This window comes from Mytilus californianus, unplaced genomic scaffold (assembly GCF_021869535.1).
Source record: "Mytilus californianus isolate M0D057914Y unplaced genomic scaffold, xbMytCali1.0.p SCAF_7, whole genome shotgun sequence".
Lineage (NCBI taxonomy): Eukaryota > Metazoa > Mollusca > Bivalvia > Mytilida > Mytilidae > Mytilus > Mytilus californianus.
Window position 1 is genome coordinate 59,912,154 of NW_026262723.1, and position 22,687 is coordinate 59,934,840.

Consider the following 22,687-nt stretch of genomic DNA (forward strand, 5'->3'; position numbering starts at 1 on the left):
TAAACTTGGCCACCACATCAGTTCATGTTTTGATAACATCGAAATATATTCCGATATGTAGAAGTTTTTTTACAATCAACCAAAGCACTTGAAAACACATTATTTTTTATCTTGTTTTCCTACGAAAACGTGTTTACATTTCACTTCACTCGATAGATGGTTTCAAATTCCAAAACATCAATCTGATTTTTGATTGGCTAACTTTCCCTTAAGTATTAAATCAGACAAATTTTCAGCAAAGATTAACATATACTCCCTAACGGGCTGTCGTGTAAACACTATTAGATCACCTCATCAGAAATACACGTGCATTCAATATTCTCTACTCTGCATGTTGCCAGATATCATATGTCTACATATATTATAGATTCAGTGGAAGTTCTTTCGTGACGTTGTAGAGGTCGGAATTTTACCTTGAAGGCAGTGGTAAGTGCCCTTTTAGTTTCTCTCCTTGTTCTTCTAATAGAAAATGCAACTTATATACGCGCTTTTGATTAACCAACAAAAAAAACTTGATAATATTTGAAGTGTTATTGCACGTGAATTTAATCTGTGTCCATGCACTTTTCACCTCTATACCACCTGATGGATTGAATAAATTGTTACATAATTTTAGTTTCGTGCATCTGTTTTGTTTCTGCTTTTGATAAAATATCCTAAAAGATGATATCATTATTATTAATCTAAGCAGTGATAAGTCTCTCTCTCTCTCTCTCTCTCTCTCTCTCTCTCTCTCTCTCTCTCTCTCTCTCTCTCTCTCTCTCTCTCTCTCTCTCTCTCTCTCTCTCTCTCTCTAAAAACACACGCACAACACACATATTTAATCATTTCAAATATTGATACGGACAGCTAACTAATAATATATATATTATTTCGGTACGGTCGTTATTCAAATTGATACTTTCTAAGACAAACTATGTTCTTGTACCAAAAACTAAGATTGCAACTTCATCTGGCGTAATTGTCCTTTTTTACACTCTTTTGGTGTGGATGCTCCCCAAAGTTTTGTGTGAATGTCACTTAAACTTTAAGTTTCAAGCTTTGGTATGGTAAAAAAAGATTCGAGCACAGTTAAATTGGAGACATACGGTTTCACTGTATTCGCCTCTTTCACATTGTGTTGGCTCTGTTCCGATCGAAGCTATTTTGGGGAGAATTGAATGTCTTTCTTTGTCGTAAATATTGTTATTAGATACAAAAAGTCAATGACTACCGTTAGATAGTGTGAGTACATGGCCTTCACTTGATTTGTCACACCTATCTTAGTCACTTGGAGAACATTTCCTGTATGTCTCAAGTAAATATATTGTTTTAATATCATATATATGACTAATTTGACATACCGGAGACATTATTGTTTTGATACATTTGCTTTTGTTTTATTATTCTTTTTTATTTCCTTCATTCTGCATTGTCATTTTTTATAAATTATACAAAGTTTGCTAATGGGGGAAATGATCATTTATACCTTAGTGATTTAATGAACAATAAATTAGTTGGAGGTGTTTTATTGATATCTGCAGAACCTCTAGTTTTATAATTATGATAATTACGCCAATACGCAATAAAACATTATGATATTTGACCGTTACGGCTGGCACCAATTATGTCCTTGGATCTGTGAAGTACATTAGCACCTGATAGTGATTACAGATAATAATCATAGGAGATAAGATAAATACTAACGCTGCATGCACACTATCTGTATAATTGGATTACTCCCAGATTGGGGGCGGTTGTTTTTTGCTTTCCCTTGAAAATTTTGGCTGTTACGGAAAGCTTTCATAAAAAAAGTACCCCATGTTGTCATTTCATGTGTACGCTAGGAAGTATTATTGATAACGTAAAAAGGTTCAACGAGCCTTAAACAACAACGAAAATACAGAAAATGAGATATATCAAATTATATTAAAAACAAATGTATTCAAATATGAATTATGAAATTCTACTTCAAGTTTACTTGAATACTTTTTATCAAGGCTAAATATATTAATATTGTAGTACATATGTATTGATATAGTATAATGGTAATTTTCTTGGGGTATTTTGTTTTGCTTTTGATATTTGTTGTTGTTCTTTTGTTCTTGTTTTATTGTCGTTTTTTGTTGGGTTTTTTTTGGGGAGGGGGAGGGGGGGGGGCAAATATACAGATAGAACACCTATGTTCTGTTGATTGTTTCATTAATCCATGTTTGAACAGTTTAAACAATCAAAATCGAATTAACACCAATCGGAGTGAGATCAGGTGTGTCAACATGGTAAGCCTCTCCTTCTATACCTGCCTCGCCTGTCTCCTGCTATACCTGCCTCGCCCGTCTCCTGCTATACCTGCCTCGCCTTCTCCTGTTATACCTGCCTCGCCCGTCTCCTGCTAAACCTGCCTCGCCCTCTCCTTCTTCACCTGCCTCGCCCCGCTCCTTCTATACCTACCTCGCCCCTCTCCTGCTATACCTGCCACGCCCGTCTCCTGCAATACCTGCCACGCCCGTCTCCTGCTATACCTACCTCGCCCCTCTCCTGCTATACCTGCCTCGCCCCTCTCCTGCTATGCCTCGCCCCTACCCTGCTATACCTGCCTCGCCCGTCTCCTGCTATACCTGCCTGGCCGTCTCCTGCTATACCTGCCTCGCCCGTCATATGATATACCTGCCTCGCCCGTCATATGATATACCTGCCTCGCCCGTCATATGATATACCTGCCTCGCCCGTCATACGATTCGAGGCAATTTACAATGGTCATGATCATATTAAGCCAGGTTAATGAAAAAAAATGGTTATAAATGTAAGATATCTCATAGGGAACGTGTGATCTATGCCATATACAAATAAAAAGATGTGGTATCACTATGATTGCCAATGAGACTACTCTCCACCAGAGACCAAATAATAATAGAAGTTAACAACAGTTACTATAGGTCATCGCACTTTCAGATGTCCCCAATAATTTGAGTAACTAAGGCACTGTAATGATCGACCGATTTCTGAAATCTTCGGGCCGTAGAACTTGTAACGTGTAAACAATATTTTATCTGGGTTGAGCATGGTGCAAGAATATTTGAAATATTTATTAAAATACGTGTTTTTGACAAAATGTGTTTTACTGAAAATTAAACTAAATCGTAATCTCTTTTCCTTGTTAGTTGCCAATTTTGTGTCGTGTTACTTGCATATGTTTGCTTGCCAAGATTCCGTGCAGTACAAGTCTCGTCATGCATAAATCAATGTATGCGACCTTCAACGATTTTTGTTTGCTTTTGTTAGAAACAAATGGACGAAAAGAAAGATTTTAACTAATTAGTTTGTTTCAAGTCAGTATTTTCATGCTTTCTACATCTTCTGATAAATATCAAGAATAACAGATGCAAAATGTAAAATTCTTCAAGATCTTTGATAAACCACGCAATATATAAAAAATAAATATCCTATAATGTCGATTTTTTTTCTAAACGCATCTGATATTTGAAGATGATAAACAAAACAAGGTTAATGTCTTTGTTTCATAAGAGTAACAGAAAGCCGATATATATATATATTTTATCGGGGTTGTAAGTTTTTATTCATGAAAAGACATGTTTGTACTTTATAGTAGGCCATTTTAAAGTTCGCTTCATAATCAAAAACTTCTTTTTCAATGTTCTATGACTACTTTCAATAGTCATATATACTAATTACCTAATGTATCGCTCCTGTCCCAAGTCAGGAAGGAACCTTAAGCCTTTGTTAGTCTTGTGTGGTTTTATCTTTATTTTGGATCATTTGTATGTTTCGTAGTTTAGTGCGGCGTCCATTTCGCTGAACTAGTATACATTATTTTTAGAGACCAGCTGTAGCTCGCCTCCTAGTAAGGGATTTTCTCGCTGCGTTGACGACCCACTGGTGGCATTGAGCTGTTTTCCTCTCTTCGGTCAGGTTGTTGTCTTTTTGACAAATTCCCCGTTTCCACTCTCTATTCTATTAATTAAAATATTTCTTTTTTTTTATTCTCATAAATTCCGATGTAGTGGTTACATGTCTATTTCGCTATAAATATGCTGATTGGGCAATAGATTACTGTAACATCTTAATTATAAAACTTTACCAGTTTTGTTTTTCATAAATGCGTTTCTATTATCACACTAATGTTTGGACAGTTTGATTCTTTTTATCACACTGAGCCGTTATTGATAATGGTCAATGTTATAAATTCATGGTACTGATAACAAGATGTTTAGTATTGATATATCATGAATACACAGTTTGACCTTTCAACAACCGTTAACTGTTTTGCACTCCCACCACTTTTTTTTAAATCAGAAGCGAGTGAGATAAAATGATCAAAAGAAGGATTATGTCTTTGCTAAATCCATGATCCATGTTCAAAGATAAAAAGTTTCATGCCACTTTTTGTACAGAGGTAAACAACTTCCATTGTTTCATTTAGATAACTGAAATCGAGTAAAGACACTATATACTTTTTATATCACGATTCAGTTGTTTCGTACCCAAACATTTACTGAAATGCTGTTGTATAACAACTCTAATTTCGATTCAACGTGCACCTTAACGGAAATTCGGCAAAACGACAATCACAAACGCTCACTACTTTGATCACATCTAAAAGGACTTTTACTGTTTATTTCAATTATGATCCTACACTACAGTTAATCGCCGTTTTATATCATATTTAGATCCTATCTTTACTTAAGGTGAAACTATCTGGTTAAGATTATCTTTATATAAATCAGTGATTCGACATCTAGGACAATTTACGGAAAGACGCAGAAACTGTTTTAGAGGTCCAATTAAATTACTTCGATCAAAATCAAAATTTGAAATTGATAGTTGGGAATGAAAACAGAAATAGAAAATAATCCCTGGCATGGTTTCTAGCAAATAATGTTTTGACCAGCCTAAACCAAAGTAGATCGAATCGACAGCTTAACCTGAAACTCTAATACGCATTCTGGTCTCTGGTCTTGAATCTATAAAACCAGGGTCAATAAAGAACCAGTCAGTTAATATACAAAAAAGTGCCCCTATTTTATATAAAAATAAGAGATGAGGTATGATTACCAATGAGACAACGATCAGCCAAATTTCAAATAAAGTGGATGTAAGCAATTATAGGCAACCGTACGGCCTTCAACAATGAGAAAAACCCATACAGTATAGTCGTCTATATAAAAGGCCCCGACATGAAAAATATGAAACAATTCAATTGAGAAAACTAACGGCTTAATTTATAACAAAACAATTTATGTATGTTTTTACTTTAAGTTATGAGCCACCAGAGTAATAGTATAATTTATTTTTGTTAGGTGTAACCTCGATGTTACGTAAGTTCTACGTCAATATAAGATGATTTTATCTCGTTTTATCCTTCAATCGGTAATAATCGAGTACACTTATCAAAATGTTAAAGAGTTGGCATCTTACATGCAATAAAATATGTCTACTTCTAGATTCCAATTAAAGGTGAAAATAGTTGAATTGAAAGTCAACGATCTGTATGCGATAGACGAAGACCTTTTTTCAACTATCTGTCTGTTTTACTCTGGAAAAAAATTGTTTGTGTGCTTTTTCGTGTCGTCACTTTACGTCATAAAATATACCTTGATTTGTTTGCAATTCCACGCTCAAAACTTATAAATCAAACATTTACTCTATTGTAATCTATAGATAAATTTTCGGTACCTAAAACGGAATTGTAAAAAAAAAATATTACATTAGAATAGTTATTTGCTTGTATGTAGACGTTTTAGAAAGATACACAGATTGAAAAGTGAGATTTACGTTTATTTGACAAAGCATACATAAGTTTCTTGCTACATTACGTTTGGCAACAGATTTAGAGGTCCACACATTTTTGCTCCATTAATTTTTCCTTTTTAACCATATACCAGTATTCAAGATGAATGACACTGAGATAAATGTTTATAGTTGCGTCGCAAACTTAAGTTTCTAACCTTGAACAAAATAAACACAACTGATATTTTCTACAGACATCAAGATGGTTTAACAATTATATATAAACATATCTGATAATCTGCCAGTCATTGAAGTTGGCAAGACTTAAAAGCAAAGAGATATATCTGTTTGTGGTATACTTGAAGACAATTGGCCTTTGTACATCTAGAAACATGATATAGAAATATTGTTTGCTAACTGGAATTACTTTCACCAAAGAAGTATTTTAACTAATTTGACTGGTCATGTAACTTTGTTCCATTTATTTTGTATACATTATATGTGATAGCGCAGATTTTCAAATGGTCTTTAATACATCAAACATTCTGTAGGTTAATCATGCAGGAGATCTATTTTGCACATTTTAGTTCTTATACGGACCTAAAATTACGTTTTGCTCTGGCGGATATATCCAACAAAGCGTGAACAGCCATAATAAAATAAGGAGATGTGACATCTATCCAGACGTGGAAAAGTTCATAATAAGTTGAAAGCCATCTATAGTTGGATTCTGGTAAAATTTGCATTCAACCCATGTAGATTGTCTTTCTCGTATACACATGATGCAAAATTTCGCAAAATAGTATCAAAATACCATCAACAGCAACATAGTGCTGAATTGCATTCTGATTTTATCACCGGAAATTTGTAAAACAATGGACAAAAAGTATTGAGTATATGATATGAAAACTCTTTACTATTCAAGTTCAAGTAGAATTTTATAACTTTTATATTTTGATCCTGTGAGTGAAATATATACAGGGGTACTTGGCGGCCTATCCTTTTTGGTTCAAATTCTGTAACGAGCCATCGACTTGTTATGCTCTCATGTTGTTCATACCAGGTGTAGAAAACGATAAAATAGTAATATTTTTATATATGTTTCTAATAAGAAATCATTTGTGAGTGAGAATTTAACTCTGTTTATTATCAGATATAACATAACCAGGGATTGTAATGAATTAACATCTGAACTGATTGTATTTATCTATGATATAATGTGACGTAAAGATCAGAACTTTTTGCACTCTCTGGTTTCTAATTACGGATTCATTAATTAACCCCTGTTATGTCCAATTACAAAAGCCGTCATAGTATATGTAACTACCCGTTACTTTCAATTTTTGCAGTATTATAATCTTTATTTTATTCGAAACATCTTGATTTTTTTTACATTATATTCACTGTTTAATGTAAAAAAAATATTAACATCTGTTCATCAGATAATGTTTGAAGATGTTACAGCTTCGTTGGCAGTGCGTGGTTTCAAAACTTTTTGTCAGTTGATCTTTTTTTATTGACAAATTGTAAACTCTTTAAGTGTTTTTCTCTGTGTTGTCTGTAGAAAGACTAGTTGTCATTTGCCAGTTTAAAACTTCAACACAAGGTTTGATTCAAAGCCGATATTCAACAAAAAGGCTGCAAAGCACACGTTTTAGGTAAGCTATGCAAATCGACAACATAACAATATGTATATATATATATATATATATATATATATAGATTCTACCACTGCATCGAGTGTGATACGATATTTATCCACTCGAGACATTTAAATTTTCAAATTTAAAACGCGAGGCTCGCCGAGCGTTTTAAATATTTAAAATTTAACTGTCGAGAGTGGATAAATATCGTATTACACGAGATTTGGTGGTGGAATCTGTTTCTCTAATGATTTTCAAACAATACGCAGGCAAATTTATTCCTTCTTTTCGAATCAGATCTGCAAAAAGATGTGTTCTTTCTATGTGACGTCATCAGGCATGGTCGCCTTTTTTCATGCCGTCACAATAGGAAATTCAGAGGAAAGCAAGAAAATTCGACGTCATAATCGGATTTTAACCAATGAAGAACTGAGATCAAACGAACCACACGTTGATTAATTTTTTTTTATACAATGGGTGCAGAAAGGGATAAATTGACGAAGAATTAGAGAAATATATATATATATATATAAACAAGTCTAAATTGAAAACAACGTTCAAACCTATGATTGCGTTGGATAAAAACCGCAATTTTTATACGTGTGCATACAAAACAAATTTCTTGGTAGAGGGGTCTAAATACAGCACAAACAACATTTTCCAAAAGACCAAAAAAGTGAAAAAGTATATTTTAACAAAACGCATTTGACTAGCAGGTCGAACAACTGATGTTGTTAAACCCTGCTGACTGTCATTGACGATTGCCAAATAAACGGATCACCAGATGTAACAAAATGGATCTTATCATTAATTTATTACCAAACAGAAAACAATAAACTTGCGGAAAAGATGGTATACCGCAAACATGAGGTGCAAAAATTTGTACACCATATCCGGATTTCGACAATTAATGTCTCTTCAGTGATGTTAGGAATCGAAACGGTATTTGGAAGGCCATTTAATTTACCTCAATTTAGGATAGATTCTTGAATTTTGAAAGAGTAGAAATAGGATGAACGGATCATATAAACCCGAAGGCAAATATAATACAAGCCCAAACGAAAAAATATGAACAAGTCTAAATTGAATACAACGTTCAAACCTATGATTGCGTTGGATAAAAACCGCAATTTTTATACGTGTGCATGCAAAACAAATTTCTTTGTAGAGGGTCTAATATATATACAAAATGCATGCAAACAATCAATTTTAAACATGTAATGCATGGTAAGGTAGTAAATGTCAAATAAAAAGCATACTTTTAAGTCAAGTTTCAGAAAACTGCAGGATGAAATAAAGCATTTTTGAAAACATGACATTTTAATTTGAATCAATAAGCACAGTAGCTAATATAATGGCAACTAAAAATAGCGAAACAAATCAAACATTTTAACAAACTAAAAAAAGCACAAGCCTTAAATTCAAAGCACTTTATATATTCATTACACCGGCATAAGCTGTTATTTGGATCCAATGTTTGTACCAGTTTTTAAAAAGTTAGAAAGATATTTCAACGCGATAGTGGTTAGGCATCTAATTCTGTGCAGCGATAAACGAAACGATTTCAAACCTTACCTAGATGGTTTGACTCGTAGGATTACTGCTGTTTCCTGTGATCTAAAATTATTGTTCTGAATTTTAATATCAAATAAATCATGTAGATAACTTGGAAGGTTTTATTATTTTTATGCCCCCGTCGTAGGCAACGGGGACATTAATAATTGCCCTTGACCGTCCGTCTTTCCGTCCGTCCCATTTTCGCTTCCGCACTCTAACTTTAGTTTGCTTCATTTTAATGAAACACATACACAATGCTAAGAACCACTACACACAGACAGATTTCGAATTTGGGTTGTAAGTCATTTACCGTTCTAGAGTTATGCCCCTTTTTAACTTGGAAAATTGCAAAATTTGAGCGGCGACATTCGTGTCCTCAGACACATTCTACTTTTACTTTTAAATGTTTCAATAACAGTGATTTTTGTTCTCTTATTATCAAAGATAACTCAGATTTTTCCAGTAGAAGAATCTTTATTTAGTTACAGAAATGTAGACTAAGTGTTTATCGACTAATATCAAAGATCATGTAACTAACTATCAAGTAAATATATATATATATATATAATTGTTGTATTTACTCTTAATATTTCAAATGATTGTTGTCTTTTATACATCCACCCCATATCCCGATTTCCTTACTTTTCAAAAACGTTCTCTAAATTTTACTTTATCGGTAATTTTCTATGAAACAATAGTAATACATCGGAATTTATGAACAATGGTCATACAAATGCCAAGATTAGTTTTGTGTCAAATTAGATTAAAACAATAGATTGAAGGTATTGGCTGTGTTTGGATATACGCCTAAGGCAGCCTATGGTTACCCATAGGTAGCTTTGGGTACCCATGGTTTGATATTTTGATATATAGAATATCAAACCAAAGGTACTTATGGATAACCATAGGCCACCTCTGGCGTATATCCAAACACAGCCTTAGTTGTGGACCGATTGTTGACCTCTATACATGCCATTTTGACTATTAGTAAAGTGTTGGGTTGTTGTCTCATGGACGTAAAACCAACACCTCCTTTATTCAGGACACACAAATAAACTAGCAATACGTACAATAAGAGATTTCATGCACGGGTGATTACTGGGGTGATATATAGGCTGTGTTTGGATATACGCCAGAGGTGGCCTATGGTTATCCATAGGTACCTTTGGTTTGATATTCTATATATCAAAATATCAAACCATGGGTACCCAAAGATACCTATGGGTAACCATAGGCTGCCTTAGGCGTATATCCAAACACAGCCATAAGCCAATACATCTATCTCCCCGCGCTTTTTTAAAAGAAATTCAATATAGTAAATGTATATGATTTGTGAGTTTAAAGTGTATGGTGGGATATGGGAGGGAAATTAAACCCTCAAAGTCTTACGGCTTATTCAAATAATGACCCACATCCATCACATCCTTGATGTTTGGATGAGGGTCCATTACCTATCATAAAGCCTTTAGGCTTTTCCGTGGTTTATATTGGTTAGAAATAAAAAATCATTCAAAATAAACATTTATTAATGAAAAGAATCCCAAATCCATACAAGACTTAAATCACTGTTAAAATGTCGATCACTTCAATCCCATATTATAAAGTTAACAGTTCAAAACAATTGTCCATTTCATCAATGCATCTAGACGATCCTTTTTGGAATCGATGATCAGTACCACATCCTGTGATTGCTGTAATATAAATATAAAATGTCGTAAAGTCTTTTATGCCAACACTGTATTTGAAAAAGAGACTGAATAATCTCTTTCATAAAATCGAAAGAAAGTTTTTGCATTTAGTTCTTTTATAAGCATTGTCTTTTCCAGCATTTAAAAGTATCAAATTTTGAAAACAAATCTTTGTCCTTTTTAAATAAGTTTGCTGACACACTCTTCAGTTATCTATACTAAGATTTCTTAGTCACCTTACTCTTTATAACACCTTCATGCACCCAAAGACAAATTGCTTTTATTTGCTACTTTTCGCCTTTCATTTGATTTAGATAACTACTTGTCATAATCAATTCTCCGTACTTAAAATCTGACTATGATGAACAGACGTATTTCTTCCGCAGTTAGGTAGCAATTTCTGTCGCCTTAGAAAACATCAGGCGCAATCACTAGGAATATAATGTAAACATAACTTTTAGCACGTATCTGGATTTGTTTTACAGGGCTACCAATAGCTGCCGCTACCAGGAAACAGCAGATGAAATGGATGTGTAAATAAACATTAAAAAAACTTACTGATTCCTGGGGATAAACATGGGCCGTGGAAACCAGTTTACCGTCACACTTACAGGTGGTAGCCCATGGGGATTTCGGTTGTTTGGTGGAGAAAGTTTCCCGCTTCAAGTAGCTAAGGTAAGAATATAGAAAACATGCGTTTTTTATTTTATGTATGCGAAACATTGTTTTCATGTATAATGTCAATACTGTGCACGAATATCATTTGATGCTGTTGGTGAAAGCGATGGACATTTTTGCAAACCGATTACAGAAAAAAAAATACTGTCAGTTATAATGTCAAAATATATCGTGTGTTCCCGTATTATTAACCCTTTTGAGCAAAAATGGCATCCGTTGTAGCCCCATTGTAGTAAAGGCACAATGCTCTGTTAATCGGATAGCATTTTCGCTAGACTGTCTGTTATCCATGATCACCACAGGGTAGAAGTATTCTTGGTATTTGCTGTACACGGAAGAGTCCTCACTGGTCTCTATGTCTCAACTTTTTCTTCTGAAAATGGGAGTTTATTATTAATAATTGCATTAAAATTGTATTTGTAAATTTTCAATTTCTAAATTAAATATACCAAAAACTAAGCTTGAAACACCCTCTAACACGGTTGACCTCAGACGGTTTTCTGTTTAGACCCTTTTTGCACTTGATGTTACAAAACGTTATATATAATTGGCTTCCTTTTACAAATATTTTAGGAAGTTTCGAAAATGTACAAAACATGTTAATGGGTATGATCCCTGTTTATTGACGTACCTATTTACAGGTATATTTTAATAAAAAGCCAATGAAAAACTAAGGCACACCCAAGCTAGAATGGGTAATGATGTCAGAGCTAAATTTTATATAGGAACTTTTGAATATTTTGCCATGAAATAATTCATTATTTTTTTTATGAATATTATGTAACTGTCTTAAAAAAGATATAAAACAGCTGTACACAGCATATCAAAATAAGCATAATATCTAGAAACATATGTAATAAATCCATGTCACAGTCGGTGGTTTATAATAAGACTTACATCGTATATATGTTACCGAAAGAATGTTGCAATTGTTTGTTTCCATGGCAACCGTAAATAAAAGCATGATGATATCATTGTCAGAGAAAACAATGTTTTGCTAGGCAAGCTGAAACTTTGTTTTTATTTCGAATGTCATGTTCAACCATTTTGATTAATTACTAAAATTACGTAATGTCATTCGACTTGAACTTATGGTAAATGTACGTGTTTACTCTTCTCTATGGTCAATTATTGTACGTCCAGGGGACGATAGCTTCAGAATGCACGTATGAGATATAGATATGATTCTCAAGATCTTTTGATTATTCGGTTTGTTACGTTATTACAGAATAATTCTATTTGTTATAATCTGTCAACTAAAGATAGATTAGACTAGTTCTCATATTGTGTGATAAATGCACGTTAAATTGTGTTTGCTTTCATTGTGTTAGTGAATGTGCGTTGTTAATTAAAAATAATAGTATTTTGGTCATTGAATAATTGTATACAGCTATACTGTATCGGTCTTTATTAGTTTTTGATGGACCTGTTGATATCAACCTACATCCTTGATCAATTTTTATTTCTTTGGTTATAAAAAAGATCATATCGACAATGCAAACTCTTTAGCGAATTTAACTCCATCTAATTTATACTATTTGTAATAATCATTTTTGGTGTTCATGCTTTAAAGTTTATATGATTTGGCTTTCCAAAATGTAGGTCTCAAACGTATTTGAGGAAGTTTGTTCAAGAAAGAAATACTAAGCATGACAAACAGAGTAGCTGGCTGTACGGTATGTGGTTTTCTCATTGCTGAAAACCGTACGCCGGAATACCTATACTTACTTATATCTTCGTCATTAAGACTTTGGTGGATATGGTTAAATTATGTAAGAGATAGTTATTGCAACAAATGTCTTGGAGGTAAAGGGTGTGGTTAAGGTGTCATGTTCGTTAGCATTACACATTAATTGTATTGCTGAAAGTGTATGGCCCTCAATACTGTTGGAAATACTCATTTCATGTCATTGTGTAGACTTACAAATTCCCGTCTCTTTCTTTTAACACATGAAGATGTCTCTATAGTCGGAGCGCTTCAGAGCTTGTAATAAAGTGCGTGTGTTTCTACATTGTTGAATACCTAGACGCGTATTTCAGTTTACTTATGTTGTTTGGTTCCTTTCTGATTGAGGTTTATCATACATCACCTTTGGTTCATATACCGTATGAAAGTAAATGAGGTGAAACTTAATTAAAATGGTACTTAAAGAACTGAAGCATGTAAATAAGTCCAAAGATATATAAGAACACCTCTCTTCTCAGGTTTAAAGTGATTTAATCACATTGAATATCAAAAAGAATGGTTCCAAGTACAATTTTTTTTTTAAATATGATACTGCTTGCTTTTACTAGAAACCAATCTAAACTGCGTTCAAAGAGTTTATTACTGAAACTTGTACCCCTATTAAAAGATGACTAAAACCTTTAAATTTTAGACCACGATTATTTTTTACAGAGCTGGGGGGGGGGGGGGGGTGTTTCGGTACCTTTACTAATCAAAATTCGAACGGATATGAGAAACTTATATATTAGTTTAAACATATTTTATTGTCCAAAAATATTGACAATAGGATTAGACACAAGTTTTGCAACTTAGAACGTCTTCTCCATTACATACAAATAATAAATAACCGAACAAAATAAAATACATAATAATAACATCATAAACAATATTAATATAGAGACATGAAATTAACAAGAATTTAAACGACATGGCTCATCGATTTCTAAAAGTCGAGTTGACCGTAAATTTATTTATGATAGACCTAGTAGGTTGTTTTAAATTTGGAATAAATATTCACTCAAAAGGTAAGTTATTATTTTAAAGCAATTAAATTAAGTTGTTGTTGTCAACTGATAGGATTTTAAAATTGATGATCCATGTCTTTGGAAAAAAATTAACAATTTCATTCGAAGTCAACAAAAGTAATTACATTATTATTGTTATATATTTAACCATAATGTCTATACACTATGAAAAGCGATCGGTGTCTTTGATATAATTCTGCACTTTTGTAAAAATTAGCGTGTTTATGTTCATATTAAACATATCATTACCGTACATTAAAGTTTCCAAGTCAGTAGGTATATTTTCTTTTCTAAGTTCAAAAAATAAGATATTCCTTTGAGCTGTATAATTTTTACATGAAAGGAAATAATGTTGAGCATTTTCATATAAATAACCACATTGACACATTGCGTTAGGTTTAATATTTGCGTGATACAGATCCATGTTAAGGGCACTGCATTTGTTTCTTAATCTTGCGTGCAAAACATTTAAATATCTATCGCCAATAGTGAAATATGTAGGGAGTGATTTGTTTTTATAATATTTCTGTTTAATTTTTAATTTAAACATATTTAAAGACAGTTCATTTCTAATACTTAAATCGAGCGAATTCCACAGTTTAATACTAGATGGAATAAATGATTCTTGATAAAGGGACAGTCTGCTAGAGGTTTGGTATATATTTTGACTGTTTCGTAGATTGTAATTGTTTGTTTCTGCAACTGTAGGGGGTATTAAATCTAATAAGTATTCTGGAGCGTCCTCTTTCATAATTTTGTAAAATAAAGTTAATTTCTTAACTTCCCGTCTAATCTTTAACTTTTCCCATCCCGTCTCTAAATAAAGTGATTGAGTGCTAGCATAGCTTGTTAAACCAGTGACAATAAGTGCTGCTTCCAGTTGTAATTTTTCTAATCTTTCAGAATTTAACTGTCCGCAATTATCCCAAACTTCAGAAGAATATTCTAGAACGGGCCTAATAAAAGTCAAATATATTTTTTCTAAATATTCCCTTTTTAGTCGGAATTTCAAACGTCTAAGAACATTTAATTTTTTTGATACCTTTTCTATTAAAGAATCAATATGCTTGGTCCACTTACAGTCACTGCTAAAAAAATATACCTAAATGTTTGTGACTATTAACTATATCTACCTGAACTCCGCCAAAATAAAAAATCAAGTTATTTTTTTAATTTTTGTTACTAAACAACATGATATTAGTTTTATTGGGATTGAATTTAACTAGCCAATCATTTGCCCAGGAATTCATATTTTGTAGATCGATATTTATCATAGATTGAAGAGTAGTTTCATCTGGAGCAGTATGTCCAATAGATGTATCGTCTGCAAACATTCTACTTAATCCAATCATATCATCTGCAATGTCATTAATGAATATTAGAAATAAAAGAGGACCCAGTACCGAACCCTGTATACTTTATACTTATATATTGCAGTCATTGGCTGTATTGTGTAATAATTTTTATCTCCATGCCAGGTAAGAAAGAAGAGTAAAGCTGACTTGTCAGGTCTTCAGGAAGAAGACGTTATCATAAGCATTAATGGAATTTCTATGGCGGGAAAATCGCACCAAGATGCCATGTTCATTGTTGACAATGCCGGGGACTCGCTAACATTTGAAATGTCCAGGTATGAAAGTAAAGTCAGCTAAAGTATAGTTATACAAAAAAAAAAACTCAATATATTTCGCATGGCAGTTTTTCAAGAATAAGTGTATATATCTTAATATGCAGTTATAATCTCAAAAAAGAATTAATTTACATTTGTACTGAGACTGCATATCCTTCGGGCAAAGTTAAACTTATGCGGTTTTGGCTGTTCTAGGTGTTTACCCTTGCATTTTTATACGATCAGACATTTTACATTGTTTTTGCTATCCATACTGAATCAATATCGTATTTCATGAAGGTATTTCTAGAAACACGTGTTGTGTGTGCGCAACGAAATCAAATCGGCATAAGTTTTATTACCATTTGGTCGGTACCACTGCTTCTGAATTTTAAGTCAAAGAGTTTAGATTAGTACTTAGTGCTCCGTTATTGGCATGATTTTTTTGTAGGGGTTGTGTGGTTGGTGTGGGGTTATAATTGCAGAAAATAGCTTGTTGTTGAAATTCTTTTTTCTCCAGCTTTTATATAATCACTACCAAACTTATACTCCATTCTCATTAATTAGATATAGGACCTTTTTAAAAAAAGGGAATCGTCTTTATTAGTCCCCTACCGACGAAGTCGTCCGTCTGTCCATCCGTCAGTCCGGCAAATCAGTTTTCCACACTTTTTTTTCTTCATGCTTGAGGATATTGATTTGATATTTGGTGCATTGTTTTATCATGACAAGTTATAGATTAAGTTCGAATTTTGTTCCGGTCTGATGATTTTATGCAGAGTTATGGTCCTTGAACTTAGAAAATTCACTAAAATAATCAGTTTTCCGCTCTTTTTTTTGTCATTCTTGAAAATATTGATTTGATAATTGGTATATAGTTTTATAATGACAAGTAACAGATCAATTTCAAATTTTGTTCCCGTCTGATGATTTTGTGCAGAGTTATGGTCCTTGGACTTAGAAAATTCACTTAAATAATCAATTTTAACTTTCTTTTTTCGTCATGCTTGAAGATATTGACTTGATATTTGTTGTATAGTTTGTACACCATGACAAGCTATAGATCTAGTTAGAATTTTGTTCCAATACAATGAATTTTTAACCGGTAGGGGACAATGTATTACCATGCAATACTCACAGAATGCTTGTATTTACTAGTGAATGTCTTTGTTTTCTTGAAGGAACGGACCTACAAATGTCAGTCAGCCAGCACCAGTTGTCAATGGTCATGACTCACTATTAACAAACGACAGAAATCCAACAAATCTGAGAGTAAGCCCAGTATCGTTCACTCCAAAGAGATCACCAAGTCCTTACCAACAGGAAAATAACAGAGTTTTAACGCCAAATCCAAATTTGGCAGTGAGCCATGTCGGCGCCAAAAGGTCTCCAAGTCCTAATTTTAGGACTAATCCAATCAGTAACAAAAGATCGCCAAGTCCGTATCAACCAAAAGTTGTGGAATCAGCATATACCACCAGAGAAGGGGATACCACTAGACATGTTCAAACCAGACAATTTCAAGATAATTCACCAGATGGACGACAGACAAGATCGGTTTTTCAGCAGAGACAAGTTATTACGCAGGCTCCAAAATTCCATCCAAAACAAGTAACAACACCAACTTCACCAAATGTTTGGCAGCCACCACAAAGGTTTTCAGATTCCAAAGAAAATATATCACCAGTCAGGGTACCAAACTTTAGTGTCAGAAACATAAAGGAAACAATAAGCTCGCCATCGTCATCCAAGTCTGGTCCAGCTGTTCCACCAAAACCATTACAAGAGCGAAAGAATTTTGATAAAAATGTGCATGCATTTGATCTACGAGACAGGCAGTATATTCCGGATCCATGCATGTTCAGTCATGACTACCATTTTCCAGAGGTTCAATTAGTAGATGATGACGACGACGACATAATCGATACTCATCCACATGAAGATGAATTCCATCACCACCATCATCATCATTTACCAGTTTTTGCACCAAAGGTGGAAATTAGCTATGATGATTTTGTAAATGAACAGAATATGTATAACGAGGATGAAAGATATGATCGAAATAACCTACCACCTCTAGACCTACGAAGGGTAACAAGTCTTCCTGAAAGCGAGGCTACGGGACCAGAAACCCCGGATACAGAATCGACTGGCGCCACAACACGAAAAAGTAAGTTTACATACATTATCATTGCAGTAAATACTTGTGAAAATCTGTGTTTAATACATTTTCGTGGAAACTTTCTGCCAATTTGTTATATACATGTACTCCGATTGTATTCAAATTTTCTGAGTTAAAATGTCTTGTCAAAGATGTCATTTTTTTTTTATTGAACAGTATAGGAACACATACCCATGCACATTTTTTATCAACATACTATCCATGCTATTTCTGAGGATAGTAGCCACTGGACGTTAAGCAACCAACAATCTATCAATCTGAGGATAGTTAATTTGCTCTACCGCTCCATTGGATATTCAGAGAGTGTTTCAATAGGTACACCCCTCGGTTTATAACCTCCTTGGTAACCTTAACAAACATTTAAGTTTTACGATTGCAAATTGTGAAACGGTGTCATGTAGATTTTCTGTTATATACTAATAGATATTGACTTGGTAAGAGGGTAAAAGTATGTTTGATGTCCCAAAGGGTTGACTATTTACAAACTTTAAACTAAAACTGTGACTAAGCAGACTTCCTCACACTAAATAAAAATGAATAAAAATGTTGATAGTTGAGCGCTTTCAGTGTTGTATAGTAAACTTTCCAATTATGCTTATTTACGTCAAATTCACTTGGTGTTTACTAAGTATTTTACACTCTTGAGACGATAAAAGAGTTCGAAGGACATTTCTATAGAGGTTGGACTGTATGTATGTAAGTTCCTAGAAAATGAACCTAACAACGTTAGAGTAGATCTGATTCTTTACTTCCTCCCCAACCAGGGCTTTAACCTGTTCTTTTCATTTCTTACTTCTACGGCAACACCGTATATATACCCTACATCAATACAGTCATCAAATTATAATATTAATACGTAGAGCAATAATTTCCAGGAATGGTGTATTTTTTAAATTCTTGACCCTAATGTAAATACATATATTCATTTTCTCACTCATACTGCTGTAATGTTGCTTATGAAGTCGGTTTCCATTTACCGAAATCAAATTATCATTAAAGGAGCAAAATACAATGTCTTCCGGAACAAAAGCGTATAACTGTAATGTACCTGAACAAGTGTCGACATCAATCTTGATTTAACATCGCGGCAAATGTCAGCAAATCAATGTGTCGACAACAATAAAATTAACATTTCGAGTTCGTAAAGAGTAACCAGAAATAGTAAGGATGTTCGCTTCTCAGGATATTTTGTAACTTGTGTTTTTCCTTGGTAGTATGAGCAGACTTACCCATTAGTACATATGTTTCTCGATATTTATTTTTTTAAACTTCTCCAAAATCACCTCTGATAAATAGTTTGACAATTTTGTTATTTTTTATATTTTTCTTAATTACAGCCTCGGTGGTCTCGTGGTAGCGTGTTCGCCTCGAGTGCGAGAGGTCTTGGGTTTGATCCCCGGCCATGTCAAACAAAGACTTTAAAATTGGTATTTGCTGCTTCTCCGCTAAGCACGCGACATTGAGGAGTAAAAGCAAGGACTGGTCGGATCGGAGTTAGAATAATGTGTCCGGGTAAGGTGACATGTCTTCCTGCAGACTGTTACCTTGTAAACTAGCACGTTAAAATTCCGACTCAACGTGTCGGTCTAGTACAAAGCAGGGTTTATATTCATATTACAGTAACATGTTCTCGTCCTGAATATGCTTATTAATTTGCCGCTGGACGTTTAGCAGCCATCCATCATCATCATATTTGTATACAGTTTAACAAACTTTTCATAAGAGCAATCTTTTCCCCGCCAAAATTCATAATTGCTTAAATGTCTTTATCTCAGAAACAGTCACACAAGACCATCTTTATTGATTCATAATTCAAATGTATAATTATACATTTTCTATTGAAAAGGTGTACTTAAAAAAAAAATGTTATCTTGAATTTTAGCACTGAACATCCTCAATTTGAGATGACAAGAAATCAAATACAATTCTTCTATTCCTCAGTTTAATGCACATTTTTCTTCTCATATTCATAGATGTTCATATACAAAACCGTAAATATATCAGACAATGAAGAACCAAGGTTAAAAAACAATTTTAATGAAATTCCTAAACATGTAATCCAATTTGTAAAATAAACATACATGTATTATATATGGTCCGTTTTAAGATAGCAATCAAAAGATATATAGACCATTTACCAGAATAAAATGCATTATCTTGACAAACCATGCATGTATTGTCAGAAACTGACTATCGACTAACGTCAAGAAATAATTAGGTAAAACATGAAACAATGGTTATAAGGACAAAGGCATCAGGGGCTCGTTAGAGGAATTTAGTGTAAGCTACAAGTATTCAAATTTTCCTTTCATAGAACTCCATACTCTAAAACCCGAGCTATTACCTTATGTCCCTTAGCGTTCCCATATTGCATATTTTTCTGTAATCTCAGATGTAATTAGTTACGGGGGAAATTCTTACGTTTCATTTGTTTGTTATAAAGATCAAAAGAATGCACAATTATCAGCGTGTAGATCATCATATTTACAAAACAATGCATGAGAGCTATGATTATGTATAAAGCAGACACTTTATATTGCAGACATTAATTATAAAACAAATAATTGATATCTTTGCAGTCATTGTAACAGTTAATTAAAATGAACTTTTATATGAACAACGATACAATATTAAATATTTTGGTGCTGCTCATTTTATTATTTATCCCAATTTTTATTATGACTTATAATAAAACAAAAATGTCAACTTTTCAGAGAAAATGTACTCAGATTCTGCCTTCTTCGACGATCCTGAAGCTAATTATCCAACTATCGAGGAACAGATGTCGCTATGTAAGAGAATTGCCCAATCATTGACGTCGGCTGCTAATCGGAAGGCACGTGGTGCCAAGATGTTTGCAAAACGCAGACGAAAATCAACGAAGTGGATACACGACGAAGGAACTTCATCTGCAGGGGACATTGCTGACCTTCACGACCTGGATAGCGAATTTTACCTACACGACGGGGGAGCCAAGCCGTTGTTTACCTTTCGTATACCTAATATTAAAAACAGGCTTGCTATTCCAGATCCAGACGCACACAAGATGAGTTTAAGTCAAAATGAATACGAAAGATTGCGATTGAATAAGAAGAGATGCGAGCATCGTGTTGTGTCTCCAAGCACATGTCATAGTCTTGTTGCGGACCTTCAGTCTCCGAAAAATAGAGGAGCAAAACTATTTCAAAAACGTCAAGCGAGGTCAGAAAAATGGGTCATCGACGAAAGCAATGCTCGGCGACCTGATGTTGTTCAACATACCCGACTCGAATCTATGTTATCTCCAAAACCGTCAAAGTCCCCATGGGAAGCAGCAATGGAAAATCCTCTTGGAAGTGTGGAAGGAGCATTTCACCATCTGGATCACCGTGAAAATTTAAAACAAATAAACAGAAATTTACAAAATGTGACACCATTATCTCCTCAGCCTGTTTCTGTTCCGTATTACACTCCCGAAGTGAGAACAAAACTTGATAATCAAAATGACTTGGAGATACTACAAGGCGAAGACTTCAACAGAAAGGCCAGGGGATGGTGTCCAGTTCGTGAAACAAAACGTAAGTTTGTTGTTATATATAATAGTTAATATCGCTTTTCATTTTTTAATTTAACAATGAGTGACTATTTCTTGTGTGTGAATTTCTAATTACTTATCAATATAAAGTTCTTGCAGGTGGTTTTGTTTTATTTATACTAGTGCATGTTGGTTGCACACATTGCATAACGTTTGTTGGCATATAATATTGGTAAAATTTAACTGCAATGGAACTTTTTTAAAGAAATTTCTTTTTCTTTCTTGAATGACAACAATTAAAGTAAATTTATCATCAAAAGTTTTTAAATGGAATAAGTAAGTTTTGTGCTTTGCGTGGCTTTTATTTTGATAATAACTTTGGTTTGTTGAAAATGTTTGTTCACTTACTGCAACCTAGCTTAGAATGCGTTGTTTTCTTTTGCTTTCAGCAACAATTCTGTAAGTATTATTATGATCATCTGGTATTAATTAACACAAAATAACTAATGCAATTAACCAATCAATATCACCTCCTCCATCCACCAAAAAGCCAAAAGAAACATTAATTATATCTACTATATTCATTACCTCTCCAAAGAAAACATATACCGAAAGTCACTTTGCATGAAAATTCTTGACATCTCAAATGATCATATCTTTTGCAATGTATCCAGTATTATTGTTAAAGATCAAAGCACCGTGAGCGCTATGAAGCAGCTAATCGGGTAGACCTTTCAGTTAATACATGTGGATTGCATACCTTTCCTAAAAAGCATCACATTGATACATTCTGTAGATGTTAAATCACCAATACAATTATCCGGGTTTTGAAAATATGTAAATAGGGTAACGTGTAAAAATGTTGAAAAAAATAAATAACAAGTTTTTGTCATCATAGAAAAAATAATGTTATTATAAAATCACAAGCATAACAACAAGAACACATTTAATAAGTAAACAAAAGTATTGAGGAATATTGACTTTAAAAATATAAATAAAAATACACAAAAAATAAAATATATTTATAAAGGGGATCCATTTTCCCCAAGCGCCTGTGTTTCAAATGACGAAACGCAATGGAATTTTGTGTAAAGAATAACAAACATCATAAGACCCATTGTATATGTGGTGTCAGTTAGGTTTAATTTGAGGTTAAACAACTTTAAGTAAATTAAATGACAACCATTGGTTAAAAAAAACATGAAAACGAATTGGTCGTATTACGTTTTTAGTGTGTAAATTCCATTATTTCTGTGAAGTTGCATTAAATATAAAAAGTATGAACCTAATCAAAATCCGAATGCATGCTAAAATCATCAACACTCTCCCTCGTCCAAT

General features: G+C 33.5%; 1 protein-coding gene across 2 annotated transcripts in view; it reads left to right on the forward strand.

The window, feature by feature from the left end:
* The first annotated feature begins 252 nt into the window (after positions 1–252).
* Positions 253–22,687, forward strand: part of LOC127710234 (uncharacterized) — a 29,998-nt gene continuing 7,563 nt past the window's right edge. The window contains exons 1-5 of one of the 2 annotated variants that reach the window (XM_052215999.1): positions 253–426; positions 11,101–11,290; positions 15,523–15,674; positions 16,835–17,823; positions 20,550–21,392. In XM_052215999.1, coding sequence (XP_052071959.1) covers positions 11,192–11,290; positions 15,523–15,674; positions 16,835–17,823; positions 20,550–21,392 — 2,083 coding nt within the window. In that variant the 5' untranslated portion in view covers positions 253–426; positions 11,101–11,191. Of the gene's footprint in view, positions 427–10,976; positions 11,291–15,522; positions 15,675–16,834; positions 17,824–20,549; positions 21,393–22,687 lie in introns of those variants that run through there. The other variant, XM_052216000.1, reaches the window with a different exon arrangement.